This window comes from Mercenaria mercenaria, chromosome 7, assembly GCF_021730395.1.
Source record: "Mercenaria mercenaria strain notata chromosome 7, MADL_Memer_1, whole genome shotgun sequence".
NCBI classification, from domain to species: Eukaryota; Metazoa; Mollusca; class Bivalvia; order Venerida; family Veneridae; genus Mercenaria; species Mercenaria mercenaria.
Window position 1 is genome coordinate 56,232,010 of NC_069367.1, and position 26,780 is coordinate 56,258,789.

At 33.5% G+C, this 26,780-nt stretch overlaps 2 protein-coding genes across 3 annotated transcripts in view; both read left to right on the forward strand.

Annotated features, from left to right (window-relative positions):
- Positions 1–2,655: 2,655 nt before the first annotated feature.
- LOC123555381 (uncharacterized) overlaps positions 2,656–26,780 on the forward strand; it is a 129,205-nt gene continuing 105,080 nt past the window's right edge. The window contains exon 1 of one of the 2 annotated variants that reach the window (XM_053548461.1): positions 2,656–2,684. The gene's annotated coding sequence lies outside the window, so the exon portion shown is untranslated. Of the gene's footprint in view, positions 2,685–21,715; positions 21,737–26,780 lie in introns of those variants that run through there. The other variant, XM_053548462.1, reaches the window with a different exon arrangement.
- Positions 7,216–14,226, forward strand: LOC123554122 (uncharacterized). Its single transcript, XM_053547201.1, has 5 exons — positions 7,216–7,236; positions 7,538–7,668; positions 10,379–10,461; positions 12,213–12,446; positions 13,332–14,226. Exons 1-5 carry the CDS (start codon positions 7,216–7,218, stop codon positions 13,376–13,378), a joined length of 516 nt encoding a protein of 171 aa, XP_053403176.1. The 3' UTR covers positions 13,379–14,226.

The following is a 26,780-nucleotide window of genomic DNA, read 5'->3' on the forward strand; positions in this document are numbered from 1 at the left end:
ACTCCTAGAGGCCACATTTATGACTGTATCTTCATGAAACTTAGTAAGAATGTTCATCCTGATGATCTTTTGGTCAAGTTCGAATCTTGGTCAAGTGGGTTCAAAAACTAGGTTACCGGGTCAAATCAAAGGAAAAGCTAGTTAACACTTTAGAGGCCACATTTATGACCATATCTTAATGAAACTTGCTCAGAATGTTAATCTTGATGATCTTTAGGTCAATAGGTCAGGTGGGCGATACAGGGCCTTCATGGCCCTCTTGTTGTTATGTAACACAACAGAAATGAAAAACTGAAAAATCGTGGATCACTTTTGCGATTCAGCTAAGTAAACAGAATACCTAATTACTAAGTACCCATAATAACTTGAAACAATGGAAAGCACTACTTGGTTTGAAACTTGAAAATAAAGCATGTATGGACTTAAAGCTTTATCATTTTTTGTTCTAATGTGATGGTCTACATCTGGAGATACATTTGTATTTGTTAAATATACTTTGAAAGGAAATATAAGAAAAACTATATTTTGACAAGTCATGTTACAAAATTATTCTCAACAATTTTTCATATTTCTAGATTATTTTGAAGAAAATTCTCTCCTACATTGTAGCTGATTTATAAATAAATCAATAACACGAAGGAATCTTCAAATGTTTAATGTTAAGGTAACCCTGATATGTCAGTAGCTAAACGGATCTCCAGTGACATGATTTGAACTATAAATACACAACATAAGGGTGCTTCACAACCTGTTTTATAACTAGAATTCTGCATAGGACACGGATGCCCCCACATACTACGCCATCCTCTAAATAGCAATGGTTTTTAGTACAGATCATCTTCACACGAAAAATGTTCGGCTAAAAGAGTTTGAAGCAAATTGTATTCAGATAAGGTTGTGCATCTTACCAAACTTTGAATCCATTCCTTTAAAAAGTGTATGAGGAGTTAAACACACCAATATTTCTTCACTATCGCTTTTTTGTGAAATTAAAAAAAGGCCATTATTCTAGAAAAAAGTAGTAAAAGAAAAATGTCCATTATCTATAGTCATCTTCACATCAAGTCCATCTGTGAAACTTTCAAGCATATTCTTAATATAGTGTCTGAGGAGTTGGACACACAAGAGTTTTCTCTATATTCTGTACAGCAAAACCACCAAAGGGCCATAACTGCGGTAAAATAGTCACAAAGCAATAGCTTCTTCCTTAATGGTCATCTGCACATCAAACTTGTTCATATGTGAAGGTTTAATGAAAATCATGCCCATAGTGTGTGAGGACTTGGACGCACAAGATTTCGGGGCTGAGAGGCGTACGGACGTATGCACAGCAGCAACGCTATATTCCCCTACCCCACATAAATGTCTTATTTCAACAACTCGAGTTTGGCGAAATTGTGTTACGATAAAAAATATTTTCAGATAAAGAAAAGGAAAACTCTCAGCTTCGTTAAAAATTTAGAAGGCCATAACGGTCAGAGCTGCTCAAATGACTGATTATATGTAAATAAGAAATAATAAGTTCTCAAGTGTATTATCGTACAATAACCTCTGTTTATTCTACAATAAATTATACTTGGGAACTTATTTGATCTGACACGACACACTTGAAACAACAGTGTTAGAAAATGGTAATTACTTTTTACGAAATGAACTACACTTTGTGCTACGCACCCGAATTTGGCTGTTGAAATCTCCTCCATGTATGTTTCCCACTTCTTAAGGATTGCAGCACATATTGTGTAACATGGCCATCAAACCTTTCATCAATTACACTCCAGTCCCAAAAACCACGGCGAATCAAAGCGTAGCGTTTATTGGAGATGTACTTAGTCAGATTGGGTGTACTAAAACTTTCATGCGAACATTTCTGTTGTGTATTTAAGTCAGTGGGAGATTAAAAATTGGCTAAGACAGGTTGAGTGTCGCCGCGGGATAATGAAATGAAGATTATAAAATATTGCACATGTGCATAGTAGTTCTGGATGAGGGGTTGGAGGCGGGTCAAGTGTAACACACCTCGTGTCTGTACTTTAATATGTAATAATATACTATTAACATATATCGCATGGTTCGCCATATTATTATTGTTTGCTTTTACATTGTAAATGATTGCGTAATTTGTAAACTTTCCGACAAATGTACCTAATGAAGAACGAGATCGTGGTCAAAGATGAATTGCCTTAGTGTGTTAAAGCTAAACACTACCGATTCATTTAATACTAAAATACTAAAATAGAAATAATTCGCACCGTTTCATTTGTCATGTTCTGCGTTTTAAGTTCTTAATGGTTAATTATAGTGAATGCTTTTACCTTTAGCCTCGGCCTTATGGTGATCCATCTCAGCATTTAACTCACGTTATCGTCAATTAGTGTATATTTCTTTCGCATTTTATGTTAATTTATACTAAAGATAGTTGATCAAGATTTAATTCATTATGAAAACAGTTTGCGGGATCTTTTGACAAATTATTAAGTACAATAAACTGATCATCATTTTATAATTTTTATTTGATATATTCTGTCGAATTAATAGTTTTATTTTCAAACCTGTTGTTACTGCCCTTCATTCTGCTTATTACGCACTGCCTCATTAATTAATTGGTGTATATAAGCAGGGAGCCCAACTTTAAATGCAGACTTACTGCTGCAAACGCCGGGCTAGACTAGGACAACAGACTGGTATGTTCTAAACTTCTGGCATTTTTATATACTCTCTTATATTGGATATAAGCTTAAGTTAAATAGATCTATTTTATGTTAGTCTGTAATACTGGACGTAAGTTTATTAATTAAATTATTATTAAGTAAATTTGTCTTATTTTGATATATGCATTCACGCACTATGTTGTTATCCCGATATATTTTGCAAAAAAGCAATGAAAATTTCTGCTTAATCTCATAGTTTTCACGTAGATCTTAATTTGATAAAAGTATACGGCTATGGTTGGGGTTTATTCATAATTATTTATCAAGTTAGAACAAGTACGTCTGCTTTAGGAATTAAAATGAAGGTGCCACTCTACTCATGTAGAATATATTTTGTTTTGCACCGAAATATAAAACAAAAATGGTTTAAACAATGTATTAGAGTCTAAAATGACGCAAACATTTCGGAAGTAAATTATCTTTTTGCATGCTCTTTAACATTTAACATAGATCTAATACACTTCAAACTTGTCTCAAATGTAGAAATAAAAGATATTCCGAATATTTCACAATTCAATCATGTTTTTCTTTCTTAGCGAAGCATACGATATTACTGGACTCATACAATATAAGAGGTCGGAATGGTGCAATATTACTCTTTAAGGATTTAATGCGACTTCTTTCGAGCAGTATAATGCCGATAACTGAGTAAAAATTTAAAATATGAACTTTATTTTTGTACCAATGTTCAAGCACGTGCCTTTGAGTAAATTCAGGTCAAAGTTCAGAACTTCTGAAACATCAAACTTGAGTGTTTCGTTAAACAGAAAAAACAACTTACTATATGTGCTATATCTTTAGTAATGTTGAGACTTTTCCCAATTTCTTTACAATGGTGGGGAAATATCGCCATATCTGAAAATGTCACAAATGTAACTAGAATACTCTCCACAGATCAACGAATTTAGGCGGTTATGTTACGCGCAAATATTGTCCTTAATTAAGATCTAGTTGTTTATATATCAAAATCTAATCTCTTTCTTAGTAAACAGTTATAAATAAGAAAGGGCAAAAAAATCAACCTAGGTAGTTTATATTGTCCTTAAGATTTTGCTGTATATATGTCATATCACTTTCTTAGTAATATTATTTACATAAGAAATACCAAATAAATTTTACCACCAGTAGTTTGTGATATGTATTTCATTTATAGACATATTATATTTGGAATATTTTACAGCAAGCTTATTTAATCGGCGGTTTTGAACTGTATGTAAAATTGTATCTTAAAATTATTCTGTGATTCTGTTTTTATGCTAATGGTTTATTTAACTCGCAAAATTTTCTCAAGACAAGACAACTTCTATTGTAGTGGATATTGCAAAATTTCTGTTTTTCAACATGTTAGTGGAAATATTGCTACTTGTTTAAATGCTGTGAAGTTATCAAGGAGCTAAAACATGTATAAGCTAGCAAATGAAGTGGATATTTTCGTTTGTTGTTTTTTTTCGTACTTAGTGTTATTGACATGGTTATTAAATTCAAATTTTCATTCACTTTTTACTTAATATGTATCTAATATAGCGTCAAATGTAAAGAAATAACGCAAAGCTGAACACTTGTAGCATCTCTCTTTCCGTTTATCTAAGACAATTATCTACTTGTGGATATGCATTTTTTTATGCCTATCTTTTTCTAATTCGTCCCTTCTTGCCTCTGACAGCTGTATTCCTTTTTGATGTATGAGGGGGAAATTGTTGCAGCTTGAAAGCTACCCGCCTGCACTTTGGGTGAAATTTTTCAATTTTTTTCATTTCTACCAAGTTTGTTATATAATGTAATTATAATACTGAGAAATGATGAAGCTGGTGAAAATAAAAATTTGATATAGGTAAAGTTTTCTGCACTATTTCAAAAGCATTTCAGCAGTTTACTACCAGAATATTCTGCACAATACTTTGGTTACTTATAAGAATATCTTGCAAAAATCATATGTCAATAAGTTTGTATCAGTAGTCACTTTCACAGTACACACTTTTTGTGGATTTTGAGAGACAATAGTTTTCGCCTAAAATGTGTGGGTTAATCCCTTTAAATGCAGGAACTAAACTATGTATAAGCTAGTAATCCGAAGTTGATTTATCTTTGTTATTGTTTTACTACGTGTTACTACTGATTAATTCGAAATTTTGCATAAATTTATCAGTTTCTGTTTTATTTTGTTAATTAAAAAATGTAGGAAACAAGTTTTAAAATATTAAGTATTCAGTGTGGGAAGTTTCGTAAAAATCGAGAGTGTAGAAACCAATCTATTCATGAACATGCATATATATGTTAAAAATTGTGGTTTTCCCATAGACTCTCATTATGAAAACTTATGTGAGCTCCAAATATTTCAAATTAACAAAAAATCACATATACAATTCTACCTTTCATTTATGCTCAGGTTTTGAAAAATCAGGGTTTTTTTTTTTGCTGAATCATATTATCTGTTCCATGTACATACATTGGCATTATCTTATGGCTACATTTATTAACCACTAAAGTATCTCTCTTAGGTTATAATTCTATCTAGATATAAATAAGGCAATTAAGAGTAAAGTAAATGATTTTTTTGCAAATATGCAGTTCCCTTGCATATCTACAGTTTCTGTAATGTATTTAGAAAGTTAAACTGTTAAGAATAGCTGACAATGATATACCCTCTTATGTTGAGGGCATACTATTTATTCAATTAAGACATTAGTTTAGGTAATGTACATATTCATTATATAGAACATTACTTTCATTTACCAAATTCAGTTATTATGTAACTAGTCGTACAAATATAAGGTTCTAAACAGTTCCCTGATAGAATAAAACATACGTTAAAATCAGTTATGGAAACAGTTTGCCTAGTGGTCATTTTCTTGGAAAATTATCTGAAGTAAAATATTTCGAATATTGATGTCATTCGACTTGATATATCTTTTCATATTTAAAACTATATTCTGTCTCCGGCATTTATTTAATTGTAAGATCAACGACTGTAACACTTTCTCAGAATTATGTAACTACTGCTTCTTTTGATCGAATTCTGCATAGTGCAGTAATGAAGATAAATTTTACGTTTAAAGGGAATTACAATACTTGTGCTTATTGTTGTGATTTTTGTAAAGAGGCCTTTATTCTGAGCTTATCTTTTGCACAGAGTTTTTTTGTTTTTGTTTTATATACATTACAAAATTTAGAAAACGTTTTGAAATCTTTCTTTTGTTACAGTTGAATGTAAATTGAAAGTGAGTGTATATCTTTATTTTTATCATACAAGTATTTAGTCTTTATTTGGGTCTCTACAATGTATCACATATCTTATGTACACTTTAAACAATTTAATTATCATGAAACCGATTACATTCAGTCTATGAATTATAAGAGAAAGTATATACTACACTACAAATACTGTAAACACAGCCAATGCATGTATCCATATGATATAGCATTTAGCAGTTTATTATTATAGTGAGTCTAACTTGTATTACTTACTGGTTTGCTTTTCTACTCTGATTTATGTAAGGCTATTTCCAGAATGCTATGTTGTTGACATTTGTTATAACGATATAAGTTATTAGAAATGCCTTCGTATATCTTCTTAATAAATCAGTGTTTAGTTTTAAACATCTATCAAAGGTCATTATGCAGATAGTCTGAATCCGTAAATAATCGGAAGTGTGACTTATTTATTTTGTTCATTGAGACTGTAGAATAATTTCCTTAAAGGCCTTGTGCATTTCAAACCTAATGTAGGAATAAAATTTTGACGTTGGTGTTCCCTCAACGTAAAGACATATCTTCTGATTTCTTACGTATTATTGGCATTGAACAGGAGTAAGATCAAGAAAATACGTTAAGTTGAATCCAACCCACATTCATTCCATCATGAGTTGAGTTTAAAGGTTTAAGCTGTCATCAAATGATACATAAATGTAAGTCAAGAATGTTTAAGTGCTTTATTCAAAAGTAACAAATATACTTCTTTCTTAGAACTATATGATCATATTTTATAATATGTGAACCTTGTGGAAATTATATTTCAAATGGAGGAAAAAGCAATAGCAAAGCGAAAAGGGTAAAGCACATTCCATTACCTCTCATGAACAGACTCAATGAAACCGAGTCTGATTTCTTTTTGTTTGGTTACCTTTAAAAGGATGTTCTTTTAAAATCTATAAATGATTTATTGTTTTGTAAATATCTTTCTAGTTGTCGTTGTTTTTTCTTATTCCAGATGTCAAACATGCTACTTTTGCCGTTGTTCTTTGTTGCTATATTTAGCTGCGCGAATGCCAACAACGCGAAGCAACTGTTGCAAAGAGTTCCTGCACCAGCTCCTTATTTCAACGAACAAGGTGTAAGTTTACACTGCAGTATCATATTAAGTCGATTATTATAATTGTAATACGATAACTTATGCAATTAAAATGAATATAATATTATTTTTTCTTGTGTTCTCAATACAGGCGTATACCCTGCCGAATAACGCACACATTGAATAAATACAGAGGCTTTATGCTGAATGTGTGCGATGAAGGCAGGGCTTACACAGGTATGGATACCATAGAAATTAATTTATTCCTTGTGATTTCAAGTTAACATGTTTCCATTCAAATTTTCATTTTTTTAATAATATACTATTGCATTTATAGATGACGATATTCCCTTCATGCTGACAATATTTATCGTCTCGTTCAAAACAATTTGATGTTTAATACACAGTCAAAACATAAATACATAAATATTGTTCCGGATGGACCTAAAGACGGACAAACAGAGGATAAAAGATAAGCCACGAGGAACAAGGTCTGTACATAACACAGTGTATTAAACTTTTATACATTTGATTTCAGGCACTGGGTCAGTGGTATGTACAGTACAATCTAAAAGGATGTAACTATGAGAGCTCCGATAACTACAAAGACTACACACAGTATCTGGTCCGAGGCGGAAAAGGAAGGTTAATAAGTTACGACACATGGAGGTATGATTATAAAATAGCCTTAACATCCGTATTGGACAATTTCATGTACATTTTTCATTATAGACAATTATTTATGCGTGCATGACTGACTTGATGTGCAACACTTTGGAATATGTTAAAACAGCTTTAGATGAAGAAAACGAAGCTCTGCCAAAAGTTTAAATTTCGATACATTTATTTACTGTGTATTAATATAATTTTACATCAAATGCTAAATTCCATCTAAATTCATGGTGTTCTTCTACCCGCATAAAATGATAAGAAACCGTAAATTGATGGACGTTGATATACTGGAAATGGCATAAATGAAAACAAGTACAGATTAATTGATACAAATGAAATAAGAAGACTGATCTCATTTTACTATAAAGGCATCAAATAGACAGCACGGAGTTATATTTGGAAGTGCAACAAGAAGAAGCTGTTTATTGTTCTTTAAATTTCATGTCAGTTTCTAGATATGAACGGTCAACTCAAAGTTACATAAATACAAGAATGATTGAATATATTATCAAAGGGGCGGTCTCCATAACAAACAGATTTTGATATATTTTTGCTAACAGTTAGCTTTATGAACGGGCCTTACATCCCATAAATAGTTAGCCAATCGGAGCTTTAGTTTTGAGAGCATAATGTCTTAAGTGTGGGTGAGGTAATTCTATACTTGTCCTGCCTTACATAACAAATAGGTGAATTTCAATGTGTTTATATCAGCTGAACTAAAAGTAAAGGGGCATTATGTGTACACTATAAACACATACTGACATGATTTAGGACATTTGATTCTGCAGCATACCTTTACAAAAATATGCCACTTCATATGCACTTTGTAGAATCTTACACATTTTGCATCTACCAACTTTGCGGAAAACCACAACATTTCTTGACACAAGAAGAGAGACAAACCCCATTTATTGAAAATACTTGTTAATGACTAGACATTGCAGAATTATGGGGATTTTTCTGTGCTTTGTCTGTGAAGTGAGTTATCTGCCCTTGACTGCAGAAAAGGACAAGTATTCTCAATAAATGAGATTTGTCTCTCTTTTTGTATCAAGAAATGTTGTGGTTTTCCGCAAAGTTAGTAGATGCAAAATGTATAAGAATCTACAAAGTGCATATGAAGTGGCATATTTTTGTAAAGGTATGCTGCAGAATCAAATGTCCTAAATCATGTCAGTATGTGTTTATAGTGTACACATTATACCCCTTTACTTTAAGTTCAGCTGACATAAAAACATTGAAATTCACCTATTTGTTATGTAAGGCAGGACAAGTATAGAATTACCCCGCCAACACTTAAGACATAATGCTCTCAAAACTAAAGCTCCGATTGGCTAACTATTTATGGGATGTAAGGCCCGTTCATAAAGCTAACTGTTAGCAAAAATATATCAAAATCTGTTTGTACCAGGAAAACAGCCTTATGGAGACCGCCCCTTTTTCAAGCGTGATCCATGTTAAAGAAAGTAGTGAAAAGTTTGCTTTTTTCAGCAAGAGGGGGAATATGCTCTGTACACTGAAAGCAACGCATGCAATTGTGAATATTATGGTATTTGTAATTAATACGAAAGGTGTTCAAACACAAAATATATAACAGATGATCTGTATTTTATAGGAACAAATCTCCCATTTGATATTTGGTAAAGTGATAAATAATTCTGCAAACTTCGGGTCAAGACGTCAGAGATGTCTCTCTTTTTTTTTGTCCATAAGACCAATTTTAAAACATTTTAGAGATTTTAAAAGTTATATTTTCTAATGAGGCTATACACAGAAACATTGGGAGTAAAGGAAGTGACATTCCTAGTTTATAGGACTCAATATGTTTAAAATAATCATTTAGATATATGACAAGATTCACTTTCTTGATAGAATATCATATATTTTACCAAACCTTTTTGGAAACTGACATCTAGTCATATTTTTTTTGTATAGACTTTTCAATAAGAAAGTTCATCCAATTTTTGTTTTCTGTATCGTTGACGGAAACTTAAATCACGCAGTGTCTTTGCGATAAGAAATATTGAAACAATGTGACTGGTGCACGACGGAAGATTAATTGCTCCAACATGTATAGTACCCATTTACCAAACTGCGCGTTTCAGGTCAGAATTATGCAGTTGGAATGGGTTATTATATTTACCCGTTTATGACTTATGTTCCTAAAGTATATCCTATATAAGGGTAGGGAATATCTTATACAGTGGCATTTCCTTTCTAGTCTAGTAGCATTTCGTTAAATGAAAACTCCTATGCAGATATATTTAATCTAAGTGTAAAATAGCGTCGCCAAGAATTTGCATTTTGCCTTTTGGTTTATTGGCGATCTTACAAGCGATCTTATCAATTACCAAAAGTGTTTCTCCAGTAGATTGATTTTTGAATGTTAATAATATTTTTATCGGGTTTTAACGATCCATTTTTAAGACAATTATTTTTTGTAATAAGTTTTAATCAATTGTCATATCCGAACTCATTCATTACCGGTACTTTCATCATTCTTCCGTCGAGCATTATACTCTCCTATTTGTCACCTACGTTTTGCGAATCAAAGTGCATGCATCAGTAACATATTATTACGAAGAGGCCAGTACAGTGCATAAATGTAATTTGTAAAAAAAGCTATTATGCATGATTTAAATTGAAGTCTTGAGCACTGCTCATAGAACAATATTCATAATATACCATTACGAAATATAAATTTCAGAAATGAAGATCTGTGTAATACACTGTCATCACAACGTATCCGACAAAAAGTGCCAGGGGTGTATACAAACAAAGACCCAATAGGTAAGGTCTCTCTCACTACCTATCTATGCAGAAATAAATTTGAGGAGTGGTCCAAATCAATTATATATCTATTTATTTAATATGTGTAAACATACATACCATAAAAGGAATATGTGTAAACATACATACCATAAAAGGTCACGAAATATTAAAATTTTAAGCACTTATGTGTAATCGTGATCTCCTTCTTGCTATATTCTCGGTAGGCTATACTCTTTCTTACTGTATAGTTAGACTGTTGTCTCTACATTCTTTGTCTCTTTCTTACGTTGTAGTTAGCAGGTATATATATTCTTTAACTCTTTCTTGCTTTATAGTAAGTAAGTAGTATATATATTATTTAACTTTTTCTTGCTGTGTAGTTAGTAGACTTTCTCTTTATTCTTTGACTCTTTTTTTCTTAGGTTGTCTATATTTGTTTTCACTCTTTTTCTGTGTAATTTGTAGGCTGTCTGTAAATTCTTCAACGTTTTCTTGCAATGTAATTGGTAGGTTGTTTATATACTTTTAACTGACTTTGTATGTTGTCTGCATATTCTTTAACGGCTTCTTGCTATGCAGTCAGTAGGTTATCTGTATATTCTTTGACTCTTTTTTGCTATGTAGTCAGTAGGTTGTCTAAATATTCTTTGACTCTTTCTTGCTATGTAGTCAGTAAGCTGTCTGTATATCCCTTGTCTCTTTCTTGCTATGTTGTTAGTATCTGTGTATATTTTAAACTCTTTCTTGCTATGTAGTAAGTAGGTTGAGTATATGTTCTTTAACGGAAGTTTGTAGGTTGCCAATATATTTTTTAACTCTTTAGTACTATGTAGTTATTAGGTTGCCTAAAGTTTCTTTAGGTCTTTCTTAGTATGCAGTCAGTAGGTTGTCTATACATGTTTTAACTCTTTTTACTATGCAACTGGTAGGCTGTCTGGACAATCTTTAATTTTTTCTTGCAGTGTACTAGTAGTTTGTAGGATTTTCTATATAATTTAATCTGTAGTTAGTATATTGTCTGCATATTCTTAAACACTTTCTTGCTATGTAGTTGGTAGGTTGCCTATATGTTCTTTAACTCTTTCTTGCTAAGTAGTTAGTAGGCTGCTTGTATATTCTTAAACATTTTATTGTTATGTAGTTAGTAGGATGTCTGGATATTCTTTATCTCTTTCTAACTATGTAGTCAGAAAAATGTCTGGGTGTTCTTTGACTCTTTCTTGTTATGTAGCCAGTAAGTCGCTTATATAACATTTCACTGTTTCTTGCTATGCGTTTAGTAGGATGTCTGGATGATATGTATCCCTTTCTTGCTATGTAGTCAGCAGTATATCTGTATGTTCTTTACCTCTTTGTCGCTATGTAGTTAGTATGATGTCTATATAGTCATTGATTCTTTCTTGCTATGTAGTTAGTAAATTGTTTGTATATTCCTTGACTATTTCTTGCTATGAAGTTTATATGCTGTTTATATTCTTTACTCTTTCTTGATATATAGTTATAAGGTTATCTCTTTATTCTTCAACCCTTTCTTGCTATGCCGGTAGTTGTTGTTTGTATATTCTTGTATTATTTCTTGCATTGTTCAGTATATTGTCTCTATAGTCTTTAACATTTTCTTGCTATGCACTTTGCAGGCTGCCTGCATATTCTTTTGTACTTATTTGCATAAGTAATCTTACTTCCCTTACCCTTTTCGTGCCGTTTCATGCACACATATTTTGTTGTAGAGAAAGCATTAAAATACTTGGTTAATTTATCTTTTTCAGGAGCTATATGGAGCGGGACTGTTATTGTAGTAGCCATTGACTACAAACGATACAAGATACTGTGGGGCTGTGCCAAGATGTCAGTAAGGGGCGACCTATGTGACGATCCTTTCTTAATTATATACACAAGGACGCCCAAAGCGGACCCTAAAACGTTTGCTACTATTAACAACGCACTTCGGCAGATATTTGGTTTTTCACTCGGAAGTCTGCCAAGAAGCTATCACGTGATGCGTAAGTTATTTTAGAACAATGCACCATGTTATATGCGAGAGATTCTGATCTAATCATCTTTCTTTTCTAGAAAGATAATGTTTCGGTAATTCAATACCGTAATTCAAAAAGAAAATACATTGTCAAAGTGCCTTTACAAATTAATGGCTTTGTTTGATAAAACCAACTATCTGTAAGACATATATTGAAACGCCCATAATGAATACATATATTTTCCAGGTGGTGTTGATCACACTAAGGTGTAGGTATTTTACACAATTAAACTGTGTTTGCTCGGAACCATTTGAATTATGAAGATATATTATTAAGAACAAAAGAAGTATCTTGATCAAAACCGTGATACGAATCGTTATTAACAAAACATTAAAAATGTGATTTTTTCAGTCGTTGCTTCGAGCGAAGTTCTTTTGATCCTTACTGAATTTATTTGTTGTTGTTGACAAACAAATGCTGCAAGGAAACTATTTTGATAAGTATAGAAATACAAATGTGTATTGAACATCGACAGTATTTAATAAAATCTTTGAAAATATCTTGTGGAAGCATAGAAGGCAACCAGGCAACATAAAAGCAGACTCGGTTTGATTGGGTGCTCGTAACAGGTAATGAAATGTGGCACACCCCTTAAGCACAGGCCTAAGCGATGTTCTATCATAGTAAAATTGAATTAAAACGTAATTGAACCTAACGACAATTCTCTACAGTAATAAATTAGGAATGCCTTAATTATGTTGAATACTTCAAACTATGTATCTGTTTTATATGTACGTAAAGATATTTGTAACATACAAATAATTGCACTAATAGAATTAATATTACACTAGGTTATGTTGTTCATGACGTTTCGAGAGCTCTACATTTCATATAATTGTATATGTCTTTCAGCTTGTCCTATGTACGCTCCGGCACTTATAGGCGACAGAGGAAAATGAGTATGACAAAAGTCGTGGCATACATGTTACACAATCAAACTACAACGACTGATTTTAATATACAACCACCTTCATGAGTATGCCTAAATCAACATGTGGACAGTTCGAAGAATGGGACTCCATTGTATTATATCCTTTCCGCAGCCTTAACGTACTAAAACGTATTAGCGTCTGGTGGCCTTTTCACGCTTCCGTAGAAACAACATTTATTACACGAAACTTATTTTGAAAACATTTCTGAAATGTCTACGTCTGCACTTCTCAAATACGATTATATCTTACATCTGAGGCATATACTGACACTCGGACAACATCAAAAATGACATTTTGAGCGATTTGATGAAGTTCCAAAATTATCAATGTACCCTTGATCCGTTACGGACCCCTGTGGGATTTGTGTTTATCTAGAGCTCAAATATTGTTTCATAGATTAAAAGCTGACATGCTGTACTAAAGCCCAGGTAATTTCAATTCCTAATAAAGTGCTGAAAATTGGCACCCCAATAGCAAAAAGAAAAGTCCACGAGCATACATTTAAAAGGGATGCCCCTGCGCGTGACCCCTGACTATCTACGAATCAAAATGCGGCTTTCTTTTTCAAGTTTAGCATTTCTACTTTCATTTTATTTACTTCCAGAAATAGCTGAAGGTCGAGTGACGTCATTTTCTGTGTTGTCAAAAACATACATATGCCTGGCGAGATTGCATAAATATGTGCTGGCCGTCCTAAGGATATAGCTATTTTGTTAACATGTAACATCTTACAATAAATGTATTGAAAACAAAGTATCTATATCAATATATATGTTATGATATGATTACACTTCGCTATAATACTCTCCACTTCTTGATATTATTATTGAGCAAGCCTGTACAAGTCTGCCGTTTGTGCCAGAAGAGCTTGTACTAGTTCTGATGCGCATCAGGAGAGGCACATGGTGTGTATACTTACTACTGAAAGGTTTAAAATACTAACAAACGTGTATGTTTATGACTTGAAACAAAAACAGTAAGCACGCTATGCATCGTTTAATGAAATAGATGTTGAAGAATTGTGACAAGTAAAGAGTAAGTAAACATATATTACATGTAAATACTTTACGCCTTGAAGCAAAACTTCAGCGACAGCTTTTTGTACCGAAGCGAGTACCTTCATACATTAAGGCTAATAGTCCGTGATTTTTAGCTCACCGTGAGCTTTTGTGATCGTCGTTCGTCAACAATTTGACTGTTAACACTCTAGAGGTCACAATTTTAGCTCAATCTAAATGAAACTTGGTCAGAATGTTACCGTCAATAAAATCTTGGACGAGTTCGAAACTGGATTATCTGAGGTCAAAAACTAGATCACCAGATCAAATCAAAGAAAAAGCTTGTTAACAGTTCAGAGGCCACATTTATGACAATCTATCTATGAAACTTGGTCAGAATGTTAATCTTGATGATCTTTAGATAAAGTTTAGATCTGGGTTATGTGAAATCAAAAACTAGATCACCAGATCAAAAAATCAAAGAAAAAGCTTGTTAACATTCTAGAGGCCACATTTATGACTGTATCTTCATGACACTTGGTCAGAATGTTAATCTTGATAATCTTCAGGTCCAGTTTGAATCTGGGTCATGTGGAATAAACACTAGGTCACCAGGATAAATCAAAAGGAAAGCTTATTTAACACTCTAGAGGCCACATTTATGACCATATCTTAATGAAACTTGGTCAGAATTTAATCTTGAAGATCTTTAGGTCAAGTTTAAATCTTGGTCAGGTGGGGTCAAAAGCTAGGTCACCAGGTCAAATCAAAAGTAAAGCTTGTTAACACTCTAGAGACCTAATTTTAAGTTTGAAACTCATGAGAATTGGTCAGAATGTTTGTTTTTATGACCTCTAGGTCAAGTACGAAGGATTCTTAATAGTGTTATTCTCGCAACCTTTAACAAAGTTGTGTTGTAACGCAATCGATAGAATGGCAAAATGAACTCTCTACTTGTCGATACTAGTACAAGAATTGACGCCGGGACTCAAATCTTGTCGATGTTAGTTAGAATGTTGACGGCAGCATTGCAACTTTGTCGACGCTAGTACAAATGTTGACGCCAGTACTGCAACGTTGTCAATGCTAGTGCAAATGCTGACGCCTATACTGCCACCTTGTTGATACTAGGTTGACGGCTGACGCCAGTACTGTCACCTTGTTGATAAAAGGTCGACGCCAGCTCTGTGTCTTTGACACTAATGTATTCGTTCACATTTCTTGCTGAATTCATTGTTTATGAATACATATGTATGTATATGTATCAAAACTTCGCTTGTAGCAATTTCCCAAAAGACACTATCGTGCAATCAAAACATTGTTCAGAAACTAAATCTATCAGTCTGAATATTCATAACAACGTTAAAAGAAAACACACAATAACATTTAAAGACGCTCGCTACAGTTTCGTATTTTTTCCCAATAACAGATTTTGATTAAATGTTCTGTATTACAAGATCATGTTATGATGTATTGAAAAATGAAATAAAAATACTAGGTCACCAGCACTGTTTCAATTTTATTTGCCCCTAGGTATGATGCTATTTTTAACATTTTTCAAAATTTCTATACTTCTAAAATATATTTCAGTAAAGTACAATAACCAGCATAAATTTGATATCTCGGCATTTCTATAACGGAAAACAATATATCTAGTGGAAACGTGCTCAGATAAATCAAAAGAACATGATTTTGTAAAGAAAGGAATACTTGTTTAGCAGACCTAAGGGGTATTTTTTCATATTTTTGTCGATTTTAAATTGGTATTTCTGCTACTTTATCGAGTTTCACATGATAGAATTAAATCAAACTCTGCACATACATTTGGTTATGTCTACCAAATCTAAAACAAAAGGGAACTTGGTAGGTCACCATATTAGATTTGGCTTAAATCAAATTACAACGAGGTTGGGTGTGGCGGGCATTTATACAACGCAGGTTGGTACGAAATGCGTAATCAATTTTTATTTCAAACAAGGGCATATATTCAGCCAAACTCTTGACAGTATTCTGTATTAGTCCACAGCTTGAGGAAAATATAGTTAAAAAGAGGATCAAATGGCCCTAGGTCGCTCACCCGGGGAACATCTGGAATAAACCCGCTGAAAGTGTGACTGAAGAAACTGTTCTTTCTGTATTTCTATAGGAAAAATCATTTCGGCTGCTGCATCCTTTACCTTTAACATATTGATTTTAAGAGCAATAGGGGTTATCTACTCCATTTAGCCAATCACCCCACTAAGTTTGAAGAGTGCAGGTTAAAGGCTTCTTGACAAATTCTACGGAAACTCTTTTAGTGTTTGAGCAAGTAGCCTTGAGATATATCAAATTATCAAACGGGAGATTTCTTAATAAGCGGATTTTTACGTGTTTCTGAAGTATTTGATATCATAGAATGATGTAGATTTCCGCCATTCTCCGAACAAAACCTATAGTTCACGAATACGGATGTACGGTATGGGTACGGTACCGGGATTAGAAACAACCAAACAGGCACGGTGTTGGGATAAATACCGACCCGTCCGGAAAAACTACCGCGAGCGCCTTTGATGGTGCAAAATTACTTCGTCGTTTGAAATTTCAGCACATAAAAACTACCGTAAGTTATCTTATTTTTTATCTGTCAGTATTTTCACAGAAATAATGAAAACATATTAAACTTCAATTTTAACACTTTATTAAACCTCAGTTTAACACTTTATGTGACCTAAATGTTAACACTTAACTAAACCTCAGTTAAAACTTAAAGATTGAAATTGCATAGTCAGAGAAAGCAGACCTCTGAAATGTAAATTTAAAGCCCAATAGAATGGAAGTCCTCGAAGGTCCTTTAGTCTTATGACTGATGCCTTGTGACTTTCCATAAAATGCATTTCAAGACGGCATGTACTGCTTATAGTGGTCGATATAAGTCATCCAATTAGGTCATGTACAGATGTAGGAATAAATGATAAGAAAGTCATAATTCAAAAACACGGCTTCATTCGAATCTGCTTCAAAAAATAATTACTTGCAACTTTATAGATCTGGATGCAGTCAAATTTTCGCATCTGTTTTCCATAACTTCATACACATATATACTGATTTATTTTAGAATAAATTCTCAAGTATAAAATATTAATATATTGATAATAAATGCTTTTTGCATATTAATGTCTCTCGGTAACCAACATATCCCTAGGATTTCTGCAGACGTTAGTACACGAAACAAACGTGCATTATCGCAATTCTTGCATGAAAAATGACACGAAGACTAAATGTATCGTTTTCATAGTTGATGACGTTACGATTCCGGTACGAGTTTTATTTACCATTCAGTTGTTCTTGGAAATGGTCAACATGTTTTAAATATCAATAACCGGGACACACAAATCAACCACACTACCAAAAGCATGTATTAAATGTTTTGGCCGATCATTTTTATTTCTCGTTATTACAAACATGACTTTAACAATATTTTGGCATATCACTTAAAATTCGATCAACAGGAATACAATTTCAAAACAAAAATACATATGGATTATTTTGAGTGTAAACAGTTATTTGAGTGCGGATGAGTACGAACGCATTGACATTCTTTCAAGATTTATATGAACTCTGTGAGAAATTAAATTAAGACATACCGACTGGTACTTCACAATATCGTTGATTTGATTCCTAAAAAAAAAAGACAAAGTTACACGCGATTCAAGGATCGAATAAAATTGAACTGACGCTGAATTTGAACTGGAGTACTGAAGAAGTAGCGAGTAAGCACATTGACTGGTTTGTAGGGGATATGGCAGTGCGTTTGATGTGCAAAACATACCACAAATGTGTATGGATTTTATTTCATCTTTTATGCTGCAAAACGAGGTTACTGTGGAAGAAACAAGACAAAGATACCAGGTGTCAATCTGCACATAAATAAATATTTGTTTCTGGCAAAGCATTTCAAAAATAAAATTCATGTATTAACATCACTTGAATGACCTAGTCCATGCCCGGGTCCAGTGCAAAAAAGTAGTTTTTATGTAGTATAGATACAAAATTGTGTTTGACAAGAGCTCGTCGAACACGAAATGCCCCCCTTGATGCATTCAGTAATTGTACAAGGAACAGAAATTATTTGCTCACTGTAAACAGAAGTTCTACTGTTCTGGTTCAATGTGACATTGACCTTTGCCCTATTGACCTCAAAATCAACAGGAGTCATCTGCTGGTCATGATCAACCTCCCTATTACGTTTAGTGATCCTAGACCCAAGCGTTCTCAAGGTATAGCCCGGAAAGGGTTTATCTGTTCCGGGTCAATGTGACCTTGACCTTTAGCCTAAAGACCTCAAAATCTATAGGGGTCATCTACAGGTCATGACCAACATCCCTATCAAGTTTCATGATCCTAGGCTCAAGCGTTCTCAAGTTATTGTCTGGAAACTGTTTAAATGTTACGGATCACTGTAACCTTGAAATTTGACCTAGTGACCTTAAAAACAATAGGGGTCATTTGCTTTCATGATCCTTGGCCCAAGCGTTCTCAAGTTATCGTCCAGAAACAGTTTAACTGTTCCTGGCCAATCTGACCTTGAACTTTAATCAAATGACCTCAAAATCAATAAGGGCCACTGTGACCTTGAACTTTGACCTACTGACCTCAAAATGAATAGGGGTCATTTGCTGGTCATGACCAACCTCTCTGTCAACTGTAACGATCCTAGGCCAAGCAATCTTGAGTTATCATCTGGAAACCGTTTAACTGTTCAGGGCCACTGTAACTTTGAACTTTGACATACTGATCTCAAAATCAATAAGGGTCATTTGCTGGTCATGACCAACCTCTCTATCAACTTTCATGATCCTAGGCCCAAGCGTTCTTGAGTTATCATCCGGAAACCGTTTAACTGTTCAGGGTCCCCGTGACCTTGACCTTTGACATACAGATCTCAAAATCAAAAGGGGTCATCTGCAGTTAATGACCAACCTTCCTATCAACTTTCATGATCCTAGGCCCAAACGTTCTTGAGTTAAAATGTGAATCGTTGTCAAAACTGAATTGATTTAGGTGTGTTTAAGCCGACAGTATCATTAATAACTGTATATTTGGTTCACATTTCATGTTAATCTATACTTAAAATGATTGATCACGGTTTAACTACATTATGTAAAACAGTTTGAGAGACAGATCATACCTCTTTGGCATAGAAGGCAACCAGACAACATAATAGCAGACTTGGTTTTATTGGATCTGTTCATGACAGATAAGGAAATGAACCACATCCATAAAACCTGGCTGAGGCTTAAGCGAAATTCTACAATAGTAAAATTGGATTTATGATAGATCTCAGCGCCGTGTTTGATACCGTCAATATTCCAACAGTATGCTGCCCTAAGATGTACTTTGCAGCTAGCGAACCCAATTGACAAGACGAAGACACTGACTGTTCAAGCTCTTTAATGTATATCGTGCCATCGGGTAAATTACTGAAATTAGAATTACAATTCGTTAAAAAAGCAGGACAAGAAAATTACTTATTGTTAAATATATTATATAAAGGACAATATTAACGTCTAACAAGTCCTAATCAATTACATGATATGCGTAGAAACAGTATATATTGACATTTAACCTTTTAATACAGATGTTGGACTTACAAAAACAACAATACATGGTTCGAGAAAATTCAGGTGCGAATAGCATGTCATAAAAATCGCCTGTATCAAATGCTATATGGCTTGACAGGTTTAAACATTTTTACAGTCACAAAGAACAGCTTCAAATTATACAATGTAACTATAAAACTTACACCATGAGCGGCTATACAAGAGAATTTCGACTCAAAAACTTGAAACTCAGAAAAAACAAACATGGCGCCCTCAGTGGCGATAAAAACGTGCTTAATACCGAAAAGAACTACCGGAAAGATTTTATATCAACAAAAAGTACTCTGGATAGAGGGGCACCACAAACAGTACTTCGAATTTGGGATTAAAGACACTTCATTAAACTGGGTAAAATCCTATTTGACGGAAAGGACAATGCAGGTGGTTGTTTTTTAAACATGTAGCCATTGAAATTTGGTGTGCCTCAGGGCTCCTGTGCAGGTCCTGTCATTTTTACCATGTACATTGCTGCTCTCCACAAAGCTGTTCAGAAATACTAAAATGAATTGTGTGGATATGCGGACGACCATAAAATAGTATTCAGAATTCAATCTGGAAATGTGCAGAATGAGACAAGTGTTCTTCAACAACTAAATGAATGTCTTAATGATGTTAGTCTGTGGACGACAAAATTCAAGTTGAAAATGAACAATTCAAAAACTGAGACCATCATATATGGAACTTAGCATCAACTGGCAAGAGTAACCATCTTAAGTGTGAATGTTAGTGGATGTACAGTGAAGATGTATGTATGTATGGACTGTTCTTTTAAGTTCGATATGCATATAAGAAAGAAATGTCAAATAGCGTATGTCCAGCTAAGAAATCTGAAAGACAATCGTAAAACATCTGTCACAAAAGTCCACAGAGATCATGTGGGAATGGACTTATTCATTGTCATCTTGACTTTTGCAATGACCTTTTCACCGATATCCCTGCCTATCGGATCAACAGACTTAAGAGTGTGCAAAACCAACAGCAAAAATGTTACCAATTCTCGAGGTGGTCATCCAACAACAGAAATTCAATAATTTCTTCGTTGTCTGTCTGTAAGGGCTAAAATTATTGTTCTTGTGCAAGGAAAAGCTCCATCTTATTTGAGCGTTGTGTTAATGTGTGCTCAAGGAAAATACAGATTAAGATCTTCGAATGACATTCAGTTTACTGTCCCAAGAACAAGAACGAGACTCGCTGATAGATCCTTTGCTGTTGTTGGACCAAAATGGTAGAATAATCTTCTTAGTGACCTTAAACATATGAAAAATGATCAATCTTTCAGAAAAGGACAGAAAAGTTACCCTTTTAGAATGTTATACATGAACCGCTTAATTGACTTTATGTCATAGAATGGAATTTGTAAATAACCTGTGACTGTGTGAAGCGCAACAGAATAGTTTTGAAATGTTTTTTTGCGCTATACAAATGTATAAGTGTCTGTATTTGCATCTCTAAAATGCTAGTAACTGATCACGGCTTAACCTCATTATGTAAAACAAGTCGGGAGACAGATCATACCTCTTTTACATGTTGAAAAATGATTTAGCCTGATAAATTTCAGTTTGCTTGTCACGTAATCTTTAAATGTCAATGTCTTTTGTTTCTATGTATAAATGAGTGTATTTATGCAATGAGCCTGAATTTAAATGCAGACTTACTACTGCTGCCGACTGGACTAGGACAACAGACTGGTAATGTTTTGTTTTTATGTAATTCTGTTGCATTGAATATTAGCTTATAAATGTTACATATTTATTTTAGGTAAGTCTATTGCGTATGATAATAGCTTAACTTATATAAATTTATTTGATTTTATTGTGATTTAACAAACACGAAAACTGTGTTACGAACTGTTACGTGGAACAAAATGAACTAACTATGAGCGCTACATCTTTAATAATGATAATACTTTTTGAAAGGTTACATTCATACGTAATTTATAGTTACTTTGTTGCTAGTCGTACAAGCATAATGTTCTCAACATTTTTATTGGATTAACATACATTAGAATCAATTATAAAAACTTTATATCTAATGGCAATTTTCTTGGCAAATTATTTCAATTAAAATATTCCGAATATTGATGTTATTCGACTTGATTTATCTCATACTTCTACACTATATTCTATCTTTAGTATGGTTTTAATTAGATCAACTTGTGTAACTCAGTCTCAGAATTATGAAACTAGTAGTTATTTGTTCAATCCTGTATATTGAAGTAATCAAATGAGATTTCTTGTTGACTTAATAAGTAAAATTACAGTACCTGTGCTTGAACGTTGCAAATTTTGAAAACAAGTATAACAGGAGTGGCCTTTATTCTAACGTTATCTTTTAGCACAAGTGTGATTGCATTCACATTTTTAAATTTCTTAAACTTTACGAAATCAATCTTTGTTTCAAATGTTAGATAATAACTGACAGTGAGTGCTTACCTTTATTTTCATCATACAAGTATTTATTCTTTATTTTGGGTCTCAACAATGTATCACATATCATATATATATGAGCCGCGCCATGAGAAAACCAACTTAGTGCGTTTGCGACCAGCATGGATCCAGACCAGCCTGCGCATCCGCGCAGTCTGGTCAGGATCCATGCTGTTCGCTTTTAAAGCCTATTGCAATTAGAGAAACCGTTAGCGAACAGCATGGATCCTGACCAGACTGCGCGGATGCGCAGGCTGGTCTGGATCCATGCTGGTCGCAAAGCCACTATGTTGGTTTTATCATGGCACGGCTCAAATATATATACTTCAAACAATGCAGTTATCATAAAAACCATTGTCATTCAGTCTATGAATTATAAAAGAATGTACATATTGCACTATCAATTGTTGTCTTGACAAAATATATTTGCCTTTATCCTCTAACGCATGTAAGGTTATTTCAACTTTCTATGTTGTAGACCTTTGTTATAAATATATATCATTTATTTCAGTTAGAAATGTCATCGTCAATCTTATAAAAATACAATGTTTAGTTTCAAACCGGCATTATTTAATGTACATAGTCAAGATTCCTAAATGATCAAAACTATGCCTTATTTATTCATTTATTCATTGGATTTGTATAACGTATCACAAATTTTCCTTATTAAAATAATTGCCTTTGTGCATTTCATACGGAATGCCCATCTACCTAACTGAAACACAAAAACCAACGATAATCATTACTGAAGTTCTTTATTTCTTTTTATTCCTGAATCGTTTAGCTTTTTGACTATTTTTCACATGTTGTTTTGCTTGGTTGCGTTACATACTACAACAGGGATTTCTTACAGATTTTAGCAACTGTAGTAATAGCAGTCTTTAAGTGCAGAAAGTATCCCCGTACTTGGATTCGGTGTTGTTATATTTTCTGGTTCTTTAGTATCATTGAGTCGTAAAAGAAATCCGCGTCAGCCAGTACTGGGCGGGAAGTGGGGATGGGGTACAGCACATTCCATAACTAATTATATCAAACCGAGTATGCTAATATTTTGCTAAGTTGCATTATATGCTTTATAACTTGTTGTTTTGTAGGTTTACGTATAAATTTAAAAAGAGAAAAGAAAGAAAATGTAAAAAAAGAGTAAAGAAAGGAAAAGCATATAAACATCCAAACTGTCTAATGTGTCTCGCAGAATATATATTTCTTGTTTTTGTAGTTTTTTTTCTTATTCCAGATATTAGACATGCTACTTTGGCCGTTGTTCTTTGTTGCTATATTTAGCTACGCAAATGCCAACAATGTAAAGCAACTGTTGCAAAGAGTTCCTGCACCACTACCTTATTTCAACGATCAAGCTGTAAGTTTACACTGCACTATCATATTAATTTGCATAAAATCTTATGTGTAGCATAATAATTCATATGTTATTAATATTAATACACGATTACTTTTTCTGGTGCCCATGCATACGAAATTATAGTTTAACGGAGAGTAAATGATCAAACTAAGAATTTCAAAATAAGAGCTCAAATATAAATGTTTCTTTCTTTCTGCTCTTTTTCGAATATTACTTCTATCGGTTTTGGCATTAACACAATGCTGACATACGCAAAAAAAGGATTCTTCGATATGTGAACACCCCGAATAATCTGTCAAATTGCTAGAGTTAATAGATGTTGGAGATCTTAAGAATTGAGGGACATATCGTTTTTATGCTTGTCACTGAAACAGTAAACTGATATATACATGTAGGTCAAGAGGTCAAAAAGTTTTTTTTTATAGGATCATGATTTATTTTCACTCAGTTATTCCTACAGTAAGTGTTTGTTCCTATGAAAAATCTCTAGAGAGGTGTACTTGGTAAGCATAACCAGATGACAAAATACTCATCATGCTGACACTCTTTACCGTCTCGTTTAAAGTAATGTTTTATTTCATACACAGGCATACCATTTATTTATTTTGTTGGGTTTAACGTCGCACCGACACACTTATGGATCATATGGCGACTTTCCAGCTTTTATGGTGGAGGAAGACCCCAGGTGCCCCTCCGTGCATTATTTCACCATGAGCGGGCACCTGGGTAGAACCACCGACCTTCCGTAAGCCAACTGGATGGCTTCCTCACATGAAGGATTCAACGCCCCGAGTGAGGCTCGAACCCATATCGATGAAGGGCAAGTGATTTGAAGTCAGCGACTTTAACCACTCGGCCACGAAGGCCCCTACACAGGCATACCTGTATTTGCAAAACATAAATAACAAAAATACTGCTCCAAAATGGTTATGAAAGATAAGCTATGAGGAATAGCATAGTGTATTTACATTACACAATGTAATTAACTTTCATTTATCTTATTTCAGACAATGGGCCAGTGGTATGTACAGTACAGGCTAGCCGGATGTAACTATCAAAGCTCCGACACCTACAAAGACTACTCACAGTATCTGGTCCAAGCCGACGAAAGACGTTTTATAAGTTACGATACATGGAGGTATCATTTTAAAATAGTCTTAGCTTCAGTAATGTACATATACATAATTTATTATAGAAGTACATGATTTATTACAGAAATATGATACATGCGTGCATGACTACGTGATGTGAAAAAACGGAATCAAATAATACAGTGTGAGATTAGCAAAGCACAAAGTTTTGCAACAGATTTAAATTTCGATATATTCATTTAATGTGCTTTTAATATATTTTTACATCAAATACCCATACCAAAGAGCCTTTGAAGATAAAATGAAACGTATCTGAGGTATGTTCATTGTAGCCTAGTATCATGAGAGGTTCCCTAATTGTTCTTCTCTTGAGAAGGAACACTTATGGTCATATTTCACACTTGACTGAGCAGGTAATGAATACAAAGGTACTGTCAAAGGCATCCGAATACAAATAGGGCGCCGCCATCTTGGACTCGTACATATTTCTTACAAATAGCCTCTATGCCAATGTGTGTTCATACGTCTTTACGTTAATCTGTTGTGATATGCACGCTATTAACAGCAGGCTAACAAGGAACAATAATTCGTATAGGGTACTAACCCGTGCATTGAATAATTGATACTATAGAATAGAGATTAACATAATGAATATGAATAATCTAAAAATAGACTCCTGCCAAATAATCATGTTATGAAATAAATGATCTAAACATAGACTCCTGTCAAATTATCATTTTATGAAACGTGATGTTTTATAGCTTCAGGTCTATATCTGTGCAATTTGCAAATGCTGTAGTTCAGGTTTGAAAATGCTTCTTTTCAACTTTTTAACCTGTCTTCAGTAGATCCTTTTCTCGCGTTTCATAAATGAATATGTAAACTATTTTTTGTATATAATATGCAGATGCTCGCTTGTGTTAATCACGTGACGGAGAAGTGCTGTTTCTGCAAAGAATTTAAACTAACAAATTTGTATCATTGTCATATTAAACATCTGTAATGTGATGTTGAAATCTTAAAAGACAAATCATTGCATATGGGCTAGAAGGAACCATTTGGTCAGCTAAATCTTGTAATCTTTGAATGATCATGTAGGTGGTTATCTGTGATGCAAGAAAATTGATGGTGATAGACTCAAATCGTTACGCCCTCTGAGAAATCCAAGATGACCACCAAGATACACGTTTCACCACCATGGAAACAGTCAAAATATTGAAGCGATTAGTAATATTTTCTTTTTTATGAACTGTTCTGATCAAAATAACAGTTGTCAATAGCAATAATTCAATAAGCCCATTTAGAACATTGATAAAGTGAAGACCAAATAATGACCAAAATGCATGCAAAATCAGAGGGTTGGGTAATACGCCATGAAAAGGAGATTGCTTTTGTTTTGCATGTTTATTTGATTTTGTACGCATATACCAGGACTTGGCTTAATTTGATATGAATTTCTTTTTTACAGTTTTAAATTTTCACAATCAGTATTCTTAGAAAAGATATTTTCATGACCTAATGTACATCAACAAATCAAAGCAAAAGCAAAAATAAACAATATTACATTTTACCAATTTTATGGCCAAAAATGAAATATTTACACAACAAGCTCAATATAACATTGAAATGTTTTTCAAATACGGACAAATAAGGCAAGGAAATTTTTAAAAAAAGTTTCGAAATGCTTCGACTATTGGATCATGTATGGAGTTTGACGCATTTAAATGGACAAAATTACATGTTTTCAACACATTACGTTTTATAAATATAACTGAATTTTTATGCCAAACTAGCATACATATACATGCGCATGTTTTCTTCAAAAATAATCACTGAGTATCTGAAAACTAATACT

What these genes read in the sequence shown, in the direction of transcription:
- LOC123554122 (XM_053547201.1), top strand. Translation starts at nt 7,216, where the DNA reads ATGAAGGCAGGGCTTACACAG. An exon ending in ATAAGTTACGACACATGGAG is followed by an intron (nt 7,669 to 10,378) that starts GTATGATTATAA and finishes TATAAATTTCAG; the next exon opens with AAATGAAGATCTGTGTAATA. An exon ending in AAGAAGCTATCACGTGATGC is followed by an intron (nt 12,447 to 13,331) that starts GTAAGTTATTTT and finishes TATGTCTTTCAG; the next exon opens with CTTGTCCTATGTACGCTCCG.